General features: G+C 44.2%; 1 protein-coding gene across 6 annotated transcripts in view; it reads left to right on the plus strand.

The window, feature by feature from the left end:
- Window positions 1-21,983, plus strand: part of LOC140190103 (synapse-associated protein 1-like) — a 52,386-nt gene that overhangs the window by 14,877 nt on the left and 15,526 nt on the right. For 5 of the 6 annotated variants that reach the window (XM_072246590.1, XM_072246587.1, XM_072246589.1 and 2 more), the window contains exons 1-5: window positions 1-209; window positions 4,311-4,429; window positions 10,001-10,067; window positions 15,419-15,492; window positions 17,209-17,348. In XM_072246590.1, coding sequence (XP_072102691.1) covers window positions 50-209; window positions 4,311-4,429; window positions 10,001-10,067; window positions 15,419-15,492; window positions 17,209-17,348 — 560 coding nt within the window. In that variant the 5' untranslated portion in view covers window positions 1-49. The remainder of the gene's footprint in view (window positions 210-4,310; window positions 4,430-10,000; window positions 10,068-15,418; window positions 15,493-17,208; window positions 17,349-21,983) is intronic. The other variant, XM_072246592.1, reaches the window with a different exon arrangement.

Below are 21,983 nucleotides of genomic sequence, written 5' to 3' on the forward strand. Positions count from 1 at the left end.
GGCGGTCACGTGAGTGGGCCTGCTCTACGGGCCTTGGGAGCTGGTGGCAATGTTACGGGAATCGGGAGGCGGCGACTCTGCCCAGTGGCAGGAGGCCACGTTGCTGGTGCCGAAGGAGGAGCCCGACGAATCGCCTCCCGGGCAAGGGGCGCCAACGGCCCGGGAGCCTGGGACCGGGCCTGTCCTGGAGCAGGCCAGAGGCGTGGGCAGTGAGTGCGCGGCGGGCGCCCAGAAGCAAACACACCCTCCACCAACCTCACCCCGGCTCCGATATATCCTCCCTATTCACCTGTCCCACCGTCTCACCCAGCTCCTCCTTCTTCGCCTTAACACCCCATCCTCTCCCTCCTCAAAACGCCCAAATCCTGTTGCCCCTGAACAACCCACTCTGCCCCCTCCAACACCCCAACTGGCCCCTCCTTTGCTCATAGCACCCCTCCCTCCTCCCCTCCCCCTCCCCCTCCCCCTCCCCCTCCCCCTCCCCCTCCCCCTCCCCCTCCCCTCCTCCCCTCCCCCTCCCCCTCCCCTCCTCCCCTCCCCCCACACATTAAGATCCCGTGGGCATACATAACCTGTGGGTGAAGTTGGACGTGGTCATAAACTTCTGGTGGCACGGGATGAGGCCATTCAGTCCTTTCAAAATCCCCGGCTCCTTGCTCAGAAACCCATTCAGACCCAAAGCCCTCCCCCCCCCATTAATCATTTCTCATTGAGTGACTGTCCACTTCTTCTTAGCTGCTTCCATATGGTACGCGATGGATTTTCAGCCCATTAAATCTACGGTGGCTTCATTGCCCAACTTAGTTCAAGAGTCAGAAACAGTCCTTTTGCCTCAACTGACCAGTGTACTTTTCTTAACTAGTCTTAATTTGCCTGTATACTGCCCACCTCCCACTGAGCCCTTCCTAGCTGTTGTAAGCGTACCTGCCCCTGGTAGTCTGGACTAGATTTCTGTCACCTACACTCGGTATGCCAGATTTACCTCTTCAATCCCCTTTAAATTTTCCTTAGCTTCAGTTGCTCCAGGAAAAACAGTCCTGGCCTGTAGTCTCTCCTTTGAGTCAAGCTCTGGGCAACATCCTTGTGAATCTTTTCTGCACTCTCTTAATGAAATCCTCCCTATACTAGAGTGACCCAAGCTACGTGCAGTATTGTAGGTGCAGTGTGTCATCATCATTATGTGCTGTGTCGTATGACATGGGTGATCGTGGCCTTTCCGTGACCATGATTGTTCTTGGCAAATTTTTCCACAGAAGTGGTTTGCCATTACCTTCTGGGCAGTGTCTTTACAAGATGGGTGACCCCAGCCATTATCAATACTCCAGAGATTTTCTGCCTGGCATCAGTGGTCGCATAACCAGGACTTGTGATATGCACCAGCTGCTCATACGACCATCCACCATCCGCTCCCATGGCTTCATGCTGAAAGTGAGAGCGACAAGTACTTCCCACTACACTACCACACTAGGTGCATTTCAGCAACCATTTTGACACCATACTTACCTCAAAATCGGGTTTAATATCACCGGTATTTGTTAACTTTGCAGCAGCAGTACTGTCTCAGTACTTTTGTATTTGTGTGCTGTAGCACTTACTTTTCATTGCAGTTATTTTGTAAATAACACTATTCTTCGCATTTCTGGTCAGATGCTAACTGTATTTCTTTGGCTTTGTATCTGTACTCGGCACAATGACAATAAAGTTGAATCTAATCTAAATACAATAAATATGGATAGAGAAAAACTGAATTACAGTAAGTATAGTTAAAATAAGTGGTCCCTCTGTCATTCCTCTTCTGCCTCTTTTGTAACTCCCTTTACCCCCTGTCATTGGTGTCAATGTGCAGGCTGACCTCTGGCTGCTCACCCTCCCTCCAAACAATCTACCGCAGCCACTCTGACATCTTGGACCCCCACAACTGGGAGGCAACGCACAATCTGGTGTCTCTTTTGCAGCCACGGAACCTCCTCTCCATTCCCCCTGTCGAGTCTGCTATTACTATCGCTCTGCTTGACTTTACCCTGCTGAGCCTATAGTGGGGGAGTCGAAGACCAGAGGACACAGCCTCAGAATAGAGGGGTGGCCTTTTAGAACGGAGATGAGGAGGAATTTCTTCAGCCAGAGAGTGGTCAATCTGTGGAATTCGTTGCCACAGGCAGATGTGGAGCCCAAGTCATTGGGTATGTTTAAGGCAGAGGCTGTTAGATTCTTGATTAGTCAGGGCATGAAGGGGTATGGGGAGAAGGCAGGAGACTGGAACTGATAAGGAAGGTGGATCAGCCACGATGAATTGGCGGGGCAGAGTGAGTGGGCTAAATGGCCTAATTCTGCTTCAATATCTTGTGGTCTTACGGATGTTGCCTGGAGGGTATTAGTTGTAAGGAGAGACTGGATTGTTTTCCCTAGAGCATTGGCATCAGGGGGGCAATCTCATGCAGGTATGTAAAATTACGAGAGGGTGCACGGTCAGAATCTTTTCCACACGGTAGAAATATCAAATACCAAAGGCAAAGCTTTAAGCTGAGCAGAGAAGTTTGCAAAAGGTGTGTGAGGTGAGTTTGACTTTGCGCAAGAAGTGGTAGTGTCTGGAATGCACTGTCAGGGGAGGTGATAAAAGCAGATTCCACAGCAATGTTTAAAAAGCATTTAGACAGGCACATGAGCCAGCAGGGAGTAGTTGGGATTTGTTAAACTGCATTGGGGTTGGCACAGGTATTGGTGCAAAGGGCTTGTACCTGTGCTGTGATGTTCTCTGTTCAAAGTACACTCAGTCACCACTTTGTTAGGTACCGGTGTGATCTTCTGCTGCTGTAGCCCATCCACTTCAAGGTTCGACATATTGTGTGTTCAGGGATTCTTTTCAACACACCACTGTTATAACACGTGGTTACATGAGTCACTGTCATCTTCCTGTCAGCTTGAACCAGACTGGCCATTCTGTGACCACTCTGATGAGCAAAGCGTTTTCACCCACAGAACTGTTGCTCACTGTATGCTTTTTGTATTTCACACCATTCTCTGTAAAGTCGAGAGATTTGGGTGTGAAAGTCCCAGGAGAACAGCAGTTTCTGAGAAGCTCAAACCACACTGTTTGGCACTGACAGTCGTTCCACGGTCAAAGTCACTTCGATCACATTTCTTCCCCATTCTGATGTTTGGTCTGAACATCTTGACCATGTCTACTTTCTTTTATGCATTGAGTTGCTGCCACATGATCGGCTGATTTGGTATTTGCATTAATGAGCAGGTATACCCGATAAAGCGGCCACTGTGTGTACAATGCTACCTTGTGAAAGGTGCACAATGTTTGTATTATCTATGATTGTGATCCTTGCTTTCCTTTATGTCTTAATCCCTTTACAATTAACTTTATGTGGAGGAAAATGAAAACTGCGCACGTAAACTTATCAGGGCAAGGTTACATTTACCTGCTGCTGGTGCAGAAATTCACTGTGGGGAAGTGGGAATTATAGCAGGGTAAGTTTACCTGTGCAAAGAGTGGGAGGTAAGAATCACCTCCCAGTCTCTTACTTTATCCCCCTTCCCCCACCCACGTGTTATCACCTGTCACCATCTATGCCTTTCCCTTCCCCCCCCAACCCCCACCTTCTTATTCTGGCATCTTCGTCCTTGCAGTCCTGATGAAGGTTCTCGACCCAATACATCGACTGTTTTTTTCATTTCGATAGATTCCAGCATCTGCAGATTTTCTCTTGTTTGATGCTGTCTGACCTGCTGAGTTCCTCCAGCATTTTGTGTGTGTTGCTCTGGATTTCCAGCATCTGCAGGATCTCTTGTGTTTAAAGGAAATGTTGTTACTGTGGTTTAATAATAAAGAATATTTACAAGCACAAAATCTGCATGGACTTGATTACTCTTTGTTGGATTAACAGTGTCCAACAACTTGACCTTTCTCCATTTGTCCCTCTTCACTCATCACCCTCCTAGCACTTACAGTGCCTATGAAAAGTATTCACTCCCCCTCCCCCCCAAATTTTTAGGTTTTATTGTTTTACAACATTGAATCACAGTAGATTTAATTTGGCTTTTTTGACACTTGATCAACAGAAAAAGACTCTTTCTTCCGTCCCCTACCTTCTTAGTCTAAATTCTTCCCCCTTCCTTTCCAATCCTGAAGAAGTGTCTCGGATCGAAACGTCGATCGTTTACTCTTTTCCATAGATGCTGTCTAGCCTGCTGAGTTTCTCCAGCATTTTGTGTGTGTTGCTTTGTATACAAGTTAACCGTCTAAAACTAAATGCATTGAGTAAAACCAAGTACAGTTAACGTTTGTGTATTTTTAATTACAGATTATCTGCGTAAAATGGCTATGTCTGCTACAAAGAAAGTTTCCGACTCAATGAGAGAAACTGCCCAAACGATCAAGAAGTCCGTTGAGGAGCATAAAATAGGCAATCTCCTTGATATGGTTTGAACAACTACAATATTGCCAGAAAATATCTGTTAGAACAAGGTTATGAGCTTTAAGTTGGATTTTCCACTGAGTGAAAAAGCCAGTTATGTTAGTTCCCGGTGTATTTTACCTGGTGAGAAGTGTTCACTTGGTAAAAATCGGTTTTCAAAGTAGTGGTAATGTCATTATTAATACTGAGATTGAGTTTCTTTCAGACACTAGTTCACTTGTTTAAAGTCAGAATTAGATACCAGGTTCATTAAATAGTGGACATAAATGCACAGGAAAGATTATTGACTTGATTTTTTTTTAATGACAGAAGTTTTTAAAAAAAGCTTATAATGAGATGGATGGCAAAATCAGTATATTGATTATTAAATATTGAGAATGTTGAAATGACTTGATCAGGGTTCTAATGTGTGCACTCACTTTACATGAGGGAGGTGTAGTTAAAACATAAAGCAGTACAGCACTGTACAGACCCTTCAGCCCACAATGTGCTGAACTTTTAACCTATCCCAAGATAAATCTAATTCGTCCTTCCCTCACAGTCTTCCACTTTTCTTTCATCTGTGTGCCTATCTAAGAGCCCCTAACGTATCTGTAGAACATTTGAACTTCACAGCACAGTGCAGGCCTTTCAGCCCACGATGTTGTGCCGAACTTTAAGCATCCTCCCTGATCAATCTAACCCTTCCCTCCCGCATGGCCTTCCATTTTTCCTTAATATCTACCTAGACAACCACCCCTGGCAGCGCTTTCCATGCACCCCCCACTCTCTGTAAAAAAATCTACCTCCGACACCCATCCCCTGTACTTTCCACCTGTCACCTTAAAATCATCAGAATCAGGTTTAATATCATCAGCATATGTCATGAAATTTTTGTTGTCTTTGTGGAAGCAGTACAATGCAATAATATAAGAGAAATAGAGAATAATAATAGAGAAAATGTGAATTACACTAAGTATATATGTTAATAAGTTGTTCAAAAATAGAAATAAAAAGTAGTGAGGTAGTGTTCATGGTTCAATGTCCATTCAGAAATTGGATGGCAGAGGGGAAGAAGCTGTTCCTGAATCACTGAGTGTGTGCCTTCAGGCTTCTGTACCTCCTTTGTAGAACAACAGTACAGCACAGCACAGGGACAGGCCATTCGGCCCACAATATTGTACCAAACAGCAAATCAAAACCACCCAAATACAAATCCCTCCTACCTACACCATGTCCATATCCCTCCATCTTCCTTCCCTTCATGTGCCTATCCAAACACCTCTTAAAAGCCTCTAAGGTATTTGCTCCTACCACCATTCCAAGCAGCACTTTCCCGGCATCCATGACTCTCTGAGAAAAAAACTTCCCCCTCACATCCCCCTTGAACCGATTCCCTCTCACCTTCAATGCCTGCCCTCTGGCATTAGACATTTCAACCCTGGGAAACAGATACTCCTTGTCTACTCTATGCCTGTCATCATCTTACAAACCTATATCAGATCTCCGGCACTTCAGAGAAAACAACCCAAGTGTATTTAGCCTCTCGTGATACCACGTACCGTCTAAACCAGGCAGCATCCTAATGAACCTCTTCTGCACCCTCTCCAAAGCCTCCACATCTTTTCCTATCGTGGGGTGACCAGAACTGTACACAATACTCCAAATGAGGCCAAACCAGAGTTTTATAAAGTTGCATCATAACCTCCTGACCTTTGAACTCAATGCCTTGACCAATGTTCCAAAAGCCTTCTTAACCATCTTATTGACCTGTGTAGCCAATTTGAAGGAGTTATGATCTTGGATTCCTAATGGTAGCAATGAGAACAAGGTATGACTTGGGCAATGGCAGTCCTTGGTGATGGACATGGCAATTTTAAACTCCTTTTATCATGCCCCTTTCATGGTGTGTTAATTTTGCTGAGTTGACACAAGCAACAGATCTGTTACAGCATTTCTTGCACCTAATCCCCACCATCCAGGCTACTGCCATCGGGCAGGAGGTTCAGGAGCCTTGGGTTCCAAGCCACCAGGCTCAGGAGCAGTTATTGCCCTTCAGCCATCAGGGTCCTGAACTGGCGAGGATTCCTTCACTCACGGAACTGATTTCATGAACTTTCAAGGCCTATTTAAAACTTACTTTCTCAGTACTTTTTTTTATTTGTGGGATTTGTCTTCTTTGCTCATTGTTTGTCAGTCTTTATGTATATAGACTTCCATAAATTCTATTGTTTATCTTTACTTACTTGGACCCTTAGCATAGGCCATTGATGACCTCCTGTCTCCCATCGTCCCCTGAAGTTGACGGTGTGGTTGGAGTTCATCAATGTTTCTGCAATCCATTGAGTCCACTGGACAGGGGATTGGCCTGTACAGCTTCACCAGAGCCCTGTTGGCCAGTCTTACCCGTTTCCACCTCTCACGACAGCGATGTAGGGTTGGACTTTGAGAGGCATGGTATATCTTTATTGTTCTGAAAATGCCCGCAAGAAAATGAATCTCAAGGTACTATATAGGAACATATGCATAATTTGATAATAAATTTATTTTGAAATTTGACTTCAAACAGCTGCAACACTTGATGCATTTACGAATAGTCATTAATGTGTTTTTATAGTAAAAAAAATGCTCAGATCATTGGAAACCTAATTGGTAATTGACATTATTCATGTTGGATTGGGGTTTTCAATTGTTTCTGTCTGTGTGTCGTAGAAACTATTTTCCCAACATTCAGGTTCAAAATTGTTGTCATCTGGCTGTATGTATACAACCAAATTAAACAATTCACCTCCCGACCACAGGCCACTCCAATTCTCCTTGGAGCAACAGAGGATGAGAGATGACCTGATAGAGATGTATAAGGTGATGAGAGGCATTGATCATCTGGGTAGCCAGAGGCTGAAGTGGCTAACACGAGGGGCATAGTTTTAAGGTCAGGGGTAAGCTTTTCACACAGAGAGTGGTGGATGCGTGGAATATACTGCTGGCAATGGTGGTGGAGACGGATACAACAGGGTCTCTGACGAGACTCTTAGATAGGTATATGGAGCTTAGAAAAATAGAGGGCTATGTGGTAGGGAAATTCTAGGCAGCGTCTAGAATAGGTTACATATTCGGTACAACATTCTGGGCCGGAGGGCCTGTAGATTTGTATGTTTGATGTAAGACATCTATCACACACAGCATATAAAACAAAGTATAACCACAAATAAGTTCTTTATTGAGATACAGTGCGGAATAGTCCTTTCTGGCCCTTTGAGCCACGCTGCCCGGCAACTCCCGATTTGACCCTAGCCTAATGACCGGGGAATTTACAATGACATCCAGTATTCCTTTAGATTGTGGGAGAGAAACCAGGTTGCCCAGAGGAAACCCACACAGTCACGGGGAGAACATACAAATTCTTTACAGTCAGTGACGGGAATAAAATATAGTTAAAATGCATGTATAGTGCGCAACGTATGTAAAGAGCTTGTCGTCCTAGAGACGAGACCTCGGTGGCAGCAGGGTATTAGCTATTTAGTTATTGAGGTACAGCACCCCCCCCCCCCCCCACAATTTAACCGTAGCCTAATCACGGGACAATTTACAATGACCAACCGATATGTCTTTAGACTGTGAGAGGAAACCAGAGCACCCACACGTTCCAGGGAGAGGTCGTTCGGACATTGGAATTTATATCCGAACCCCAATGCCCCATGCTGTAATAGCGTTGTGCCACAAGGAACAATGACAGCAACCGCGTGTGTAATGTGGTAATTCTCTGGTATTGGTATTTTGGATATGTAGTGATCAATGAATATGCTGGACTGGATGGCCATTAGAGAAACCCTTGCTGAGTCATTTTTTTTTTCGGTTTGAAGTTCTTGTTTGTTTCAGAATGACAAATTAACTCAGTACAAATGAGTCACTGAACCTGAGCCTGCCTTAATGGCTCACTATTTCTTTTATCACTCAGTGCTTTACCCAATTGAGCTGTTGGGTTGGTTTTCATAGGGCGCGTTGCAGATAGATGAGTGTGTAAGTGGAGAGAAATTCTCTCTCTCTCTATCTCTCAGCAGCAGATCTTTCAATAAGATCAGCATTATTCCATCCTCTTCTCAAAGTTCAAAGTAAATTTTATTTTCAAATTACATCTATGTCACTATATACAACCCTGAGATTGGTTTTTTTGGTGGTTGAGGGGTAGTAACTGTTCCTAAACCTTGTGGAGCGAGTACCTTCTTCCTGTTGTCTATCGTCTAATGGCAGCATCTTCTGCCCACTCCATTACCTAAACTGGTTCAGCCATCAAGGGCTGGCTTCTTTTGGACCTCCCAAAATCTGAACTTCAAATATCGTTAGAATTGCTAATAAGTTGCCGCCTTCTAGATTGAAATATCCTACTGCAGGCCCCATGCATTGGGATCCTCAGTAGGTGTCAGATCAAGTGATGCCTTAATGTGAATGGAACAGTGTGATGAACAGGCATGACTCCCCACCTGTTGAGTAGCTTTAAAATTTGTCTGGATAGTAATAAATACTGTAACATTACACTGGACAACAAATTTTTTTGTAAGTGTTGCTTCCTTAGAGTTTTTTTTGTTTATGATCGTTCACTTGAAACTGAATACAGATATAATTTCAGACTACCTTTATCATGGATGGAATTTGGAGAAGCAAGCAATTAACTTTTATTGAATAGAATGTGCTTGATTGCATAATGGTTCTGATGCTTTGCACTGGTTCAACTCAGCTAAAAATGTTTTGTTGATGATTTTATACTCAATACCTGAGGCTTCCCACTTAGGTGTCCAATAATAATCAGCCAGCATTAATGGATTCCAATTCCCATGATACCTTTTCTCCATGACTGCAGTGTCCTGGTGAAATCTTTCGTCAATGACAGCACCAAGATTGGCAGGGAAGAAGTCTAAATGGGAATGCAGAAAATGAGTAGTTTGTGACATGTTGAACTTCCATGGTTTTGTATGCTTGAAGCATGTTGCCAACCAGCTGCACGTAGGTTGGTGTTCTGTAGTTGCCAAGAAAATTTTCAACAACATCCTTGAATGCCTTCTATGAGATTTTCTCCAGGTCCACTAGAGGCTCTGATATTTGATTTGTGGACCAATACAAATGGCTTTCTTAATCTTGGCAAAAGTTATTCTGACTTGAATTATGAATTGAAAGCACTAATATAGACAATTCCCAAAAAATGGTGCATGTTAGGGAAATTTCATGGTCATTTTCATGGTCATCCGCTCAAAATCAATAAGATGCACCAACAATATTCAGTAAGCAAAATCTTTGTTATCCAGTGTAAGTTGCCGCCTTCGAGGTTGAAATATCCAACTGCAGGCTCCATGCATTGGGTGCCTTAGTAGATGTCTGAAGGTGTGTGTACATTACTGTTTTAATTTGGATGAGACAATATGATGGGCAGACATTACTCCCTACCAGATGAGTGGCTTTAAAATTTGTCAGTGGAACAATAAACACCATAATGTTATTGGTCAAATCCATTTATAATTCAATTACGATCATAATACGTTTGGTTCTTGAAGGTCAGGTTATTTTAATGAGTTTAATACTTCTCATTTCTTTGCTACTTGCAGACAATCATTGGAAACTTCAATAAGGAGCAAGAAAAATTTATGAAAGAGCAAAAATCAAAGAAATCAGGTACTTAATTTAACATAACATTTATGTATGCTTTTGAGTATAATTCTAACCAATGGTTCAATTTAATATCAGAGAATGTGTACAGTATACAACCTGAAATTCTCGCCCTTCGCAGACATCCACGAAACAGAAAATAAGACCTAAAGAATGAATGACAGAAAACAATGGAACTCCAAAGACCCCCCCAACTCACAAGCAGCAACGAAAACGTCAAACCGCCCCTTCCCCCTCCCCCCCTTGCCCCAGCAAATGCATCAACACCCCCCCCATCACCTCCCATGCAAGCAATAGCAAAGCCCCATAGAGACCGTGATCTAGAGTCCGTCAAAAACTACTGTCCATCCCATCATTTTGACATCTCAGACAGGCTCTCGCTCTCACTAGCGAGGGAGGGACTTTCCAATTGCTGCACATACCGCCTGCTGTCCCGATGTTTCAATCTCCCATTTCGCTTCAGTCAGTGACATCCCTTCTAATTTTGGCTTTGTTACAGTTTCAGAATCAGAAAAAAGCTAATATTCCATCTGTTTCTCAAATTTAAATGGAGAGTATTATTTTGAGAGTGGTCTCATTTATGTCCTTTGTTATATAAGTTTCATAAACAGGAAAGATTGTGCTGGAAATTTTTGAACAACGCACGCATAACATGCTGGAGGAACTCAGAAGTCAGGTAACTTCTACAGAGGGAAGTAGTGTTTTGAGCCAAGACCCTTCAGGACTGGAAAGGAAGGGGACAGAAGCCAGAATAAGAAGGTGGGGGAAGGGGAGGAGTACAAGCTGGTAGGTGATAGGTGAGACCAGATGAGGGAGAAGCTAGGTGGTTGGCTGGGGGAGTGGGATGATGAAGCTGGGAGGTGATAGGTGGAAGAGGTAAAGGGCTGAAGAAGAAGGAATCTGATTGGAAAGAACAGTGAACCATGATATAAGTGGACAATGGACTATGGAGGAGGGAAACCAGAGGGGGGTGATGGGCAGGTGAAGAAAGAAGTGACAGGGTAACCAAAATGGGGAATGGAAAAAGAGAGGAGGAGGGAGTTGAGAGAAATTACTGGAAATAGAGGTAATCGACGTCTATAGAAGGAATATGAGGTGTTGCTCTTCAACCTGAGATTGGTCTCATCAGAGAATTTTTAAAATAAAGCTGGATACTAGGCTTCATGTGGCAAATCTTTTATTTTAGCATGGTATCATGGAGAGTCCACGTATGGAACTCTGAATTACAAGGAAATCAGCTTATGTTTACACTCAGTAGTGGACAAGTGAGAAAAACTAGCACCTCCCCCCACCCTTTAAATGTCAAAGGCTTGACGGTCATAGCGTCTCTTCATAATTTGTGACATCTTTAACTGTGCTTATCTTGTTTATGCAGCTATCTTATTTCTCTAAGTATTAGTGCCTAGCACCATAATCTTAGTCATGTAGATTTGCAACTTAATTAAAAGAAGATTTAGGATGTCCACAAGATCATTTTAGCAACACACTGATCTTTTAACCCTATATTTGAAATTTTCATCCACACCTCATCATGGCAGTGGAGGAGGCCAAGGTCAGACAGTCATGTCAGAATGGGAAGTCAAACTGAATCTTCTTTTTTTTTTGAGAGTTTTTGTGTGTTTGGATACCAATTCCACATGAGCCATGTATGCTCCTCAATATATGATATTGCAAGCTTAGAAACAAGAATCCTACACTTTATTTTAGCAAGACTGAAGAATTTGAAGGCATGAGGGAATTTGGATTTATGGAGCTATTTTATGCTACTGAAGAAATTAAAATGTTAGAAGTAGTTTGGTAGTAACGTTGGCAAATCAATTTGTGATTGCATTTCTGTCAAAACTATTATGCGAGAATTATTATTGTTTTAGTGATGTCTGTTGAAGGGGAACTATTGGCTGGGTCACAGAGATATCACCTCTGCTTTCCTTTGACATTTTTATTATCCTTGCAGTAGATGGCCTTGGTTTAAAATAGGGTGGCGCGGTAGCACAGGGGTTAGCACAATGCTTTACAGTACAGGCAAACCTTGGTTCAGTTCCTGCTGCTGCCTGTAAAGGAGTTTGTATGTTCTCCCCATGACTATGAGTTTCTTGCAGCTGCTCCAGTTTACTCCCACAATCCAAAGATGTACTGGTTGATAGGTTAATTGGTAATTGTAAATCATCCCCTGATTAGGCTAGGATTAAATTGGGGGTTGCTGTGTGGCGTGGCTCAAAGGGCCTATTCGTGTTGTACCTCAATAAATAACTATATCTCATCCTGTGGAGAGTACTGGATTTCTCAGTGCTTCAGTACGTGGACAATAGATTAGGCTGTTGTGCTCATCTCACCTTAAGCAGTTAATCCTATAACCATCTGACTCAAGCAACAGAGGTGATTTATCAACTCTTATGTTTATTTACTAATGTTTTAAACCTGTCGTGTGTGTAAATATTTGTTATTCACTATTGACATGGGACGAACTCTGACAGCCATTTTGCATACAGTGAGGTCTCAGACCACACTGAGTCATATTAAGCAACAGATAAATATTAGCTAGTATACTGCCCTCGCTGAGGTGCCGTAACACCAACTAGGCAGTCAGTAAACTGACACGAGAGTTGGGGTGTAGCCTCCAGGCTCCTTGTGTTTATTGCAGACTCAATGGCGAGACATAGTGATTGAAAAACAAGAAAATACAGTGTAATTACTGCATTGTTCTATTCGCACAAGTAAATATTCACAGATAAGTAAGAATTTAGTTAACTTTTCTCCATTATAAGATTCTGACAAGTAGTTACAGGTAAATAATATGTGTAAACCATTAGCATCTAGGTCAGTGTCTAATAGACTCAAAAATAACATTCTATTTCAGCCTCACCAACTGTATTCTATTTCATTATCAACAACCTTATTGTCTCTGGGGATCTCCCATCCACCGCCACCAATCTCATAGTTCCCGCACCCCGCACCTCCCATTTCTCCCTCCTATCCAAGATCCACAGGCCAGCTTGTCTAGCTAGACCCATTGTTTCAGCTTGTTCTTGCCCCACTGAACTCATATCTGCATACTTCAACTCTGTTTTATCCCCCCTCGTTCAGTCCCTTCCTATTCACATCCAAGACACTTCACATGCTCTGGATCATTTCAAAGATTTTAAGTTCCTTGGCCCCCATCATCTTATTTTTGCTATGGATGTCCAGTCCCTATACACTTCCACCCCCACCAGTAAGGCCTCTTTCTTGACACCAGATCTCACCAGTTCCCCTCCACCACCACCACTCTCCTCCACCTAGCAGAACTTGTCCTCACTCTAAATGATTTCTCCTTTGGGTCCTCCCACTTCCTTCAAACAAAAGGTGTAGCCATGGGTACTAGCATGGGTCCCAGCTATGCCCACCTGTTTGTTGGCTACATGGAACAGTACATTCCAAGCCTACACTGGTGACCGTCCCACACTTTCCCATGCTACATCAATGACTACATTGGTGCTACTTCCTGCACCTATGCTAAACTCGTCAACTTCATCCACTTTGCCTCCAACTTCCAACCTGCCCTCAAGTTTATCTGGTCCATTTCCGACACCACACTCCCCTTACTTGATCTCACTGTCTCTATGCTTATCCACTGATGTCTGTTATAAACTCATGGACTCTCACAGCTACCTGGACTATACAGCTTCCCATCCCGTTACTTGTTAAAACGCCATCCCCTTCTCTCAATTCCTCCGTCTCCACCGCTTCTGCACTCGGGATGAGGCTTTTCATTCTAGAACGAAGAAGATGTCCTCCTTTTTCAAAGAAAGGGGCTTCCCTTCCTCCACCATCAACACTGCCCTCAGCTGCATCTCTTCCACTTCTTGCACATTTGCTCATACCCCATCCTCCCACCACGCTACCAGGGATAGGGTTCCTCTTGTCCTCACCTACCATCCTACCAGCCTCTGCGTCCAGCATATAATTCTCCAAAACTTTCACCATCTCCAACGGGATTCCACCACCAAGCACATCTTTCCCTCCCTCCCACTTTCTGCTTTCCGCAGGGATTGCCCCCACGCGACTCTTTTGTCCATTTGTCCCTCCCCACTGATCTCCCTCCTAGCACTTATCCTTGCAAGCGGAATAATTGCTACACTTCCTCCCTCACTACCATTCAGTGCCCTAAACAGTCCTTCCAGGTGAGGCGACACTTCTCCTGTGTGTCTCTTGGGATCATATCATGTACTGTGTCCAGTGCTCCTGGTGTGGCTTCTTGTATATCAGTGAGACCTGACGTAGATTGGGAGACCACTTCACCAAGCACCTGCGCTCCGTCGGCCAGAAAATGCGGGATTTCCCAGTAGCCATCCATTTTAATTCCACTTCCCATTCCCATTCCGATATGGCTACCCATGGCCTCCTCCACTGCCGTGATGGGGCCACACTTAGATTGGAGGAAGTTCCGTTTGAGTAGCCTCCAACCTGATGGCATGAACATCGATGTCTCGAACTTCGGGTAATGCCCCTCCCCACCTCTCCTTCACCATTTCCCATTGCCTTTTCCCTCTCTTACCTTATCTCCTTGCCCGCCCATTGCCTCCCTCTAGTGCTCCTTTCCCCTCTTCTTTCTTCCGTGGCCTTCATTCACGAATCTTTGCCCAGATCTTTACTTCATCCCACCCACTTAAGGTTTCACCTATGACCTTGTGTTTCTGTCTCCGCTCCCCCCACCTGTACACCTCAGCTTTTTTTCTCCAGTCCTGCCGAAGGGTGAAAAGAGTACATTGACTGTACTCTTTTTCCATAGGTCCTGCCTGGCCTGCTGAGTTCCTCCAGCATGTTGTGTGTGTTGCTTCTATTTCAGCAAAATCTCATTGATACCTTTAGATTAACTTCTAAACAATATAACATCAACTCGCAAGCAGTGTTCTGCTGGGGAAACAAAAGGATGGCTTTAGATAGAAACTTCTTTCACTCCTAACATAAGTCTTTGGCCTTCTACCAGCCAATATGCTCTCCTTTTTCCAATTTCTAATGTAATCTAATACAGATCTGAAACTGCTCATTTCAAAATAAAAGCCGAATATGCCTAATCACATAGAAAAAAACATAAATTAATTACCTGAAAGGCAGAACAGCTAGAATTGGGAAGCAGTTCAATTAGACATCCATGTATCATTTTAGCAAAATGGCTACTCCTCTTAAATGAGTTGCGTGATAAATGTCATTGGGTTATTTTATGGTTAATAGTAACAGGCCCAGGATTAATAGGATTTTGTGTGTGTTGCTCAAGATTTCCAGCATCTACAGAATCTCTTGTGTTACTAAGTGAACCAGTAAAAATCAGATGAAAAGGTATAAAGCTGTGTACTAATTACTAATGATTTTATTTCCAGGATCAGCCCTTCCACCATGGGCTGGATATAATGAAGAGGAAACTGTGAAGAAGCAAGTTCTCTCTCTGTCCACAGTAAGTACCAGGGATGTTCTCTGGGTATACTTCAGACACATTGATAGATTTCTATGTATTAAGAACGTAAACACAAGAAAATCTGCAGATGCTGGAAGTGGGTCCTGAAGAAGGATCTTGGCCCAAAACATTGACTGTATATTCATTTCCATAGAAGCAGCCTGAAGAGAATTGAACGATGTGGGATTAGCACAGGAAAGTACCAATGGCACAGGCCATGGTCGTCTTGAATGATGGAGCAGCTACAAGAAGCTAAATAACCTCTGCCTGCTTCTGTTCCTTATGACACGTACCATACCTTGCATAGTAGATACTATCTTATTTCTTGCCCATTATGTCGCTGGCATTCAAAGGTTCATTTATTATCAAAGTATACAACTCTGTAATTCTTCAATTCTGTTGGGTAGCCATGAAGCCAAGAAAAGAAAAGAGAGGCGGCAAGATCATCAACCCCAAAATACCCCCTCCCCGCACAAAAAAATGAATGAAACATAACAGGCACGTCGACCTCCAAATCCCCCCTCCCCGCACAAAAAATGCAAAACGGAACAGGCACGTCGACCCCCAAATCCCTCTTCCCGCACAAAGGAATGAACAAAATGGGACAGGCACCTCAGCCCACAAATTCCCCACCCCATTGGATAGAAGGTACAGGAGCTGAATACTTCCAGAATTATTTGCTTTTAGTTCAGATCTCCAGCATTTCAGGTATTTTGCTCTTGAAGTTCATTAAACTAAGTTCACTGATATTGGCGGCATAGTAGAGTAGGGGTTAGCATAATGCTTTACAAGGCCAGCTGTCATCCAGTTTCAATTCCCGCCATTATCGGTAAGGAATGTGTGCGTTCTGTCCATAACTACATAGATTTCCTCTGGGAATTCCAGTTTCCTCGCACCTGCCAAAGACGTACAAGTTAGCCTTAGTAAGTCATGAGAATTCTGTGTTGGCGCTGGAAGCATGGCAACACTTGTGGGTTGCCCACACCACATTTCGGACTGTGTTGGTCTTCAATGCAAAACAACGTATATCACTAAATGTTTTGATGTAAGTGTGACAAAAATAGCTAATCTAATCTGTTGGGTGGTGGGATGGAGATGCATCTCTACCTAAGGAGGTGGAAGGTGCTCATTCCTTCCGCTAACCTGCAGGTCACCCGTGGGCAAGGTGTGGCAGCTGCTCAGCCCACCCCCTCCCACCGATCTGGGTCATGTGAAGCCACGGGAGCAGTTGGTGGATGGTCGTACGAGCAGCTGGTGCATATCACAAGGTCTGGTCATGTGACCACTGACCCTGGGCAGACAATCTCTGAAAAGTATTGATAATATCTGGGATCACTCATCTTGTAAAGACGCTGCCTAAAAGAAGGCAAAGGCAAAGCACTTCTGTAGAAAAATTTGCCAAGTACCATCATGATCATGAGACCACGATCACCCTTGTCATATGACGTGGCACATGATGAAAATGATTAATCTAATCCGATGGATGAAAGCCAATAGCTATTTAAACTCTTTCATTGACCTATACATTAGATAGGCTAGGCTAGGTGTGGATAGGCTAGGTGTGATTGGGTAAGAAAAGGCAGTTAATTTTTGTAAATTTTTCCTTAATACTTATTCCAGACTCACTATCGCCAAGCTCCCAGAGTGGTAAATTATCTACTTAACCCAGAAGATTCTGAGCTTGTAAGAAACTGAGTGCTTCCTTTGTTTTCCTAGGATCGCCGGAACTTTCTGCAGGACCCTCCCGTAGGTGTACGATTTAATTTTGATTTCAACGCCGTGGCGCCTGTTGCCATGGTGATGCTCCGGGAGGACGAGCTGCTGAGCAAAATGCGTTTTGAGCTTGTCCCTAAACTGTAAGTGAACAGAAATGTTTGTGCTTTCCCTATCGCAGACCACAAGACAAAGGAGCAGAATTAGACCATTCAGCCTCTGTTCCATCATTATCCCTTTCAACCCCATTCTCCTTCCTTCTCTCCATAACCTTCGACGTCCTTACTAATCTGGAACCTATCAACCTCCGCTTTAAGTATGCCCAATTACTTGGCTTCCACAGCCGTCTGTGGCAATGAATTCCATTGATTCACCAGCCTCTGGCTGAAGAAATTCTTCCTCATCTCTGTTCTAAAGGGACATTCTTCTATTCTGAGGTAGTTCCCCATGGTTCGAGATTCCCCCACATAAGGAAACATCCATTCTACATCCACACTATTTAGGCAATTAAATATTCCAGAGGTTTCAGTAAGATCCCTCCCCTCATTCTTCTAAACCCCAGTGAGTACAGGTCCAGAGCCATCAAATGCTGCTCGTACACTAACCCTTTCATTGCCAGGATCATTCTCATGAATTTCCTCTGGACTCTTTCGCCAATGCCAGGATATCCTTTCATAGATAAGGTTCATCATTTTCCAAGTGCAGTCTGACAGTACCCTGTAAAGCCTCAGCATTACATGCTTGCTTTTATATTCTAGTCCATTTGAAATAAATGATAACATTGCATTTGTCTTTCTTACCACCAACTCAACTTGGAAGTTAACTTGGAATCCTGCACTCGGACTCCCAATTCCCTTTAGATCTCTGATTTCTGACTTTGCACCCTGTTTAGAAAATAGCTACATCTTTATATCTTCTACAAAAGTGCATGACCGTACAGTTCCTTACATCGTATTCCATGACCCTCTTTTTTGCCCTTTCTTCTAATCTGTCCAAGTCCTACTGAAAGCACCCTGCTTCTTCAACACTGTCTGCACTTCCACTTATCTTTGTATTGTCTGTAAACTTGGCCAAAGTGCTGTCAACTTTGTCATCTAAATCACTAACACATAACATGAAAGGAAGCAGCCCCCGTACTGACCCCTGAGGAACACCAGTCGTCGCTGGCATCCAAGCAAATAAGACCCCCTTTATTCCCACTCTTTTCCTCCTGCCAGTCAGCCAATCTTCTATCTATGCTAACACGAGGAAATCTGCAGATGCTGGAATTTCAAGCAACACACATCAAAGTTGCTGGTGAACGCAGTATGCCAGGCAGAATCTATAAGAAGAGGTACAGTCGACATTTCAGGCCAAGACCCCTTCATCAGGACTAACTGAAAGAAGAGATAGTTAAGAGATTTGAAAGTGGGAGGGGGAGGGGCAGATCCAAAATGATAGGAGAAGACAGGAGGGGGAGGGATGGAGCCAAGAGCTGGACAGGTGATTGGCAAAAGGGATATGAGAGGATCATGGGACAGGAGGCCCAAGGAGAAAGAAGGGTGGAGGGGGGAAGCCCAGAGGATGGGCAAGAAGTATAGTGAGAGGGACAGAGGGAGAAAAAGGAGAGAAGAAAAATAAATAAATAATGGATGGGGTACAAAGGGGAGGTGCGGCATTAATGGAAATTAGAGAAGTCAGTGTTCATGCCATCAGGTTGGAGGCTACCCAGACGGAATATAAGGTATTGTTCCTCCAACCTGAGTGTGGCTTCATCTTGACAGTAGAGGAGGCCGTGGATAGACATATCAGAATGGGACTTTTCAGCTCTTAGCTCCATCCCTCCCCCTCCTGTCTTCTCCTATCATTTTGGATCTCCCCCTCCCACTTTCTAATCTCTTACTAACTCTTCCTTCAGTTAGTCCTGACGAAGGGTCTCGGCCCGAAACGTCGACTGTACCTCTTCCTAGAGATGCTGCCTGGCCTGCAGCGCTCACCAGCAATTTTTATGTATGTTGTTTCTATCTATGCTATTATTTTTCCTGTGATACCATGCACTCTTCTCTTATTCAGCAGCCGCGTGTGCGGCTCCGTATCAAAGGCTTTCATCCACATCTATTGCTATTTGTGTCTCCTGCTTGCATTTGCTCCAGGCATGAATAGCCACTCTTAATCACTCTCTCTAAGTCAGCACCAGCAATTTCTTGTGCTGGGTGACACAGGGCTGAAGCTAGTTACAACTGCAGACACAGGGCTGCAGATGAGACAATAGGCAGCAACACGGAAAAGCAGGAGGAAGGATCATGACCTGAAATGTTGATTATCCAGAGGTGCAAAGGGACTTAGGGGTCCTCGTGCAAGATTCCCAGAAGGTTAATTTACAGGTCGGATCTGTAGTAAAGAAGGCAATTGCAATGTTGGCACTTATTTCAAGGGGAATAGAATAGTAGGTTTCAAGGAGATAATGCTAAGCCTTTATAAGACACTAGTCAGGCCGTACTTGGGAGTATTGTCAACAGTTATGGGCCCCATGTCTCAGAAAGGATGTGTTGTCATTGGAGAAAGTCCAGAGGAGGTTCACAAGGATGAGGCCGTTAACATATGAGGAGCGTTTGGCAGCTTTGGGCCTGTACACACTGGAATATAGAATAATGTATGGGGATCTCATTGAAACCTACCAAATGTTGAAAGGACTAGATAGCTTGGAGAGGATGTTTCCTGTGGTGGTGGTATCCCAAACAAGAGGGGCCCAACCTTAAAATTGAGTGGTGACTCTTTAGTACAGAGGTAAGGAGGAATTTTTTTAGCCAGAGAGTAGTAAACCTGTGGAATGCTCTGCCACAGACAGCGGTGGAGGCCAAGTCTGTGTGTATATTTAAGGCAGAAGTTGATCGTTTCCTGATCGGTCAGGCCATCAAGTGTTATGGAGAGAAGGCAGTGTATGGGGTTGAGTGGGATCTGGGATCAGCCATGATGGAATGGCAGAGCAGACACGATGGGCTGAATGACCTAATTCTGCTCCTGTGTCTTATAGTTTTCCATACGGCGACATGGTAGTGTAGTGGTTAGTGATTGGCATAATATTATTACAGCACCAGTGATCAAGGTACAATTCCTGTAAAGAGTTTGTACATTCTCCCTGTGACTGTTAATGCTTAAACAACCAAGACAAGATTTTCTTTCTTTTCAACAACTTTACTTTCTCCATTCACACACATTCAGTACTCAAGGGCTGCCATTTTCTTACCCTGAATCCCCTTCATATCATCATACGCTTGCCCATAACAGGGAAAGTGCGCATCCCAGCGAAATGCTTATGTAGCCCAAATGTACAGAACTTAACAGTGCCTGTAACCACCAGGAATTCTGCAGGTGCTGGAATTTCAAGCAACGCACATCAAAGTTGCTGGTGAACGCAGCAGGCCAGGCAGCATCTCTAGGAAGAGGTACAGTCGACGTTTCAGGCCGAGACCCTTCGTCAGGACTAACTGAAGGACCTTACTAGCTCTTCTTTCAGTTAGCCCTGACGAAGGGTCTCGGGCCGAAACGTCGACTGTACCTCTTCCTAGAGATGCTGCCTGGCCTGCTGCGTTCAGCAGCAACTTTGATGGTAACAGTGCCTGAGTGGGTTTCCTCCCATGGTCCGAAGATGTACGGTTTAGAAGTTGTACGGTGTAGCGTGGTGTCCGTGCTCGGTTGGGGGCTGGCCTCCCCTGTTGGACATTGATAATATAAAATGCCACAGGCCTGCTTCCCTTATTTATATATAGTTATTTTTTTTGCGAGACTTTTTTTTCTGCCTGCTATTTTGAATATGCTCTGAATGTTTTGCACCCTGGCCCCAGAGGAACACTATTTTCTTTCAGTTGTATTCGTGTAAGATTGAATGATAAGAAACTTGATTTGATTTGACCATTAGTTACATGGGTGCAATTGGCCGGCATTGGCTTTTGGGCCAGTAGGGCCTATTACTGTGCTGTATCTTTAAAATGAAAAAGATGCTGGGTGACCTGCTGAGATCCTCCAGCTTTTTATGCATTGCAAATACTAGAACAATAACCTTGTGATCTCAGTGACCTGGGTTCAATCCTGGCCTCCAGTTCTATTGTCGTGTATCTTTTGCTAGGTCTGATAACAAGGCACCAAAACAAAACACAGTGTTTTGGTTCAAAGACGTGTTTACTGATAACAATGATAAGAAGCACCTCCACTGCTCATGGATGGAGGCTGCTTCTGATTTACAGATTAGAAAGTTCATTTTTTTATACAAGTTTTCAGGCTGGGCTTTGGCTGTTATCTGTTTTGCGAGGTCAGCTTCAGTACAGCTGCACTTCTCAAGGCCAGTAGTATATCAACCTTCACACATCAAAGTTGCTGGTGAACGCAGCAGGCCAGGCAGCGTCTCTAGGAAGCGGTACAGTCGACATTTCAGGCCGAGACCCTTCGTCAGGACTAACTGAAGGAAGAGTTAGTAAGAGATTTGAAAGTGGGAGGGGGAGGGGGAGATCCAAAATGATAGGAGAAGACAGGAGGGGGAGGGATGGAGCCAAGAGCTAGACAGGTGATTGGCAAAGGGGATTGACCTTTGTCCCCCTTCGCCCACACCTCAGCGAGTTCCGTGTTCGCCATGATGCGGAACTCTTCTTCCGCCGTCTCCGAGCCTACTTCTTCGGCAAGGACTCTTCCACCCCCACCGATGACCCCTTCTCCCGTCTTCAACCCTCCTCTTCTTCATGGACACCCCGCTCTGGTCTTCTGCCTGCTCTGGATCTCTTTGTCGCTAACCGCCAACGGGACAT

Source organism: Mobula birostris, chromosome 29, assembly GCF_030028105.1.
Source record: "Mobula birostris isolate sMobBir1 chromosome 29, sMobBir1.hap1, whole genome shotgun sequence".
In the NCBI taxonomy this organism is placed as follows: Eukaryota; Metazoa; Chordata; class Chondrichthyes; order Myliobatiformes; family Myliobatidae; genus Mobula; species Mobula birostris.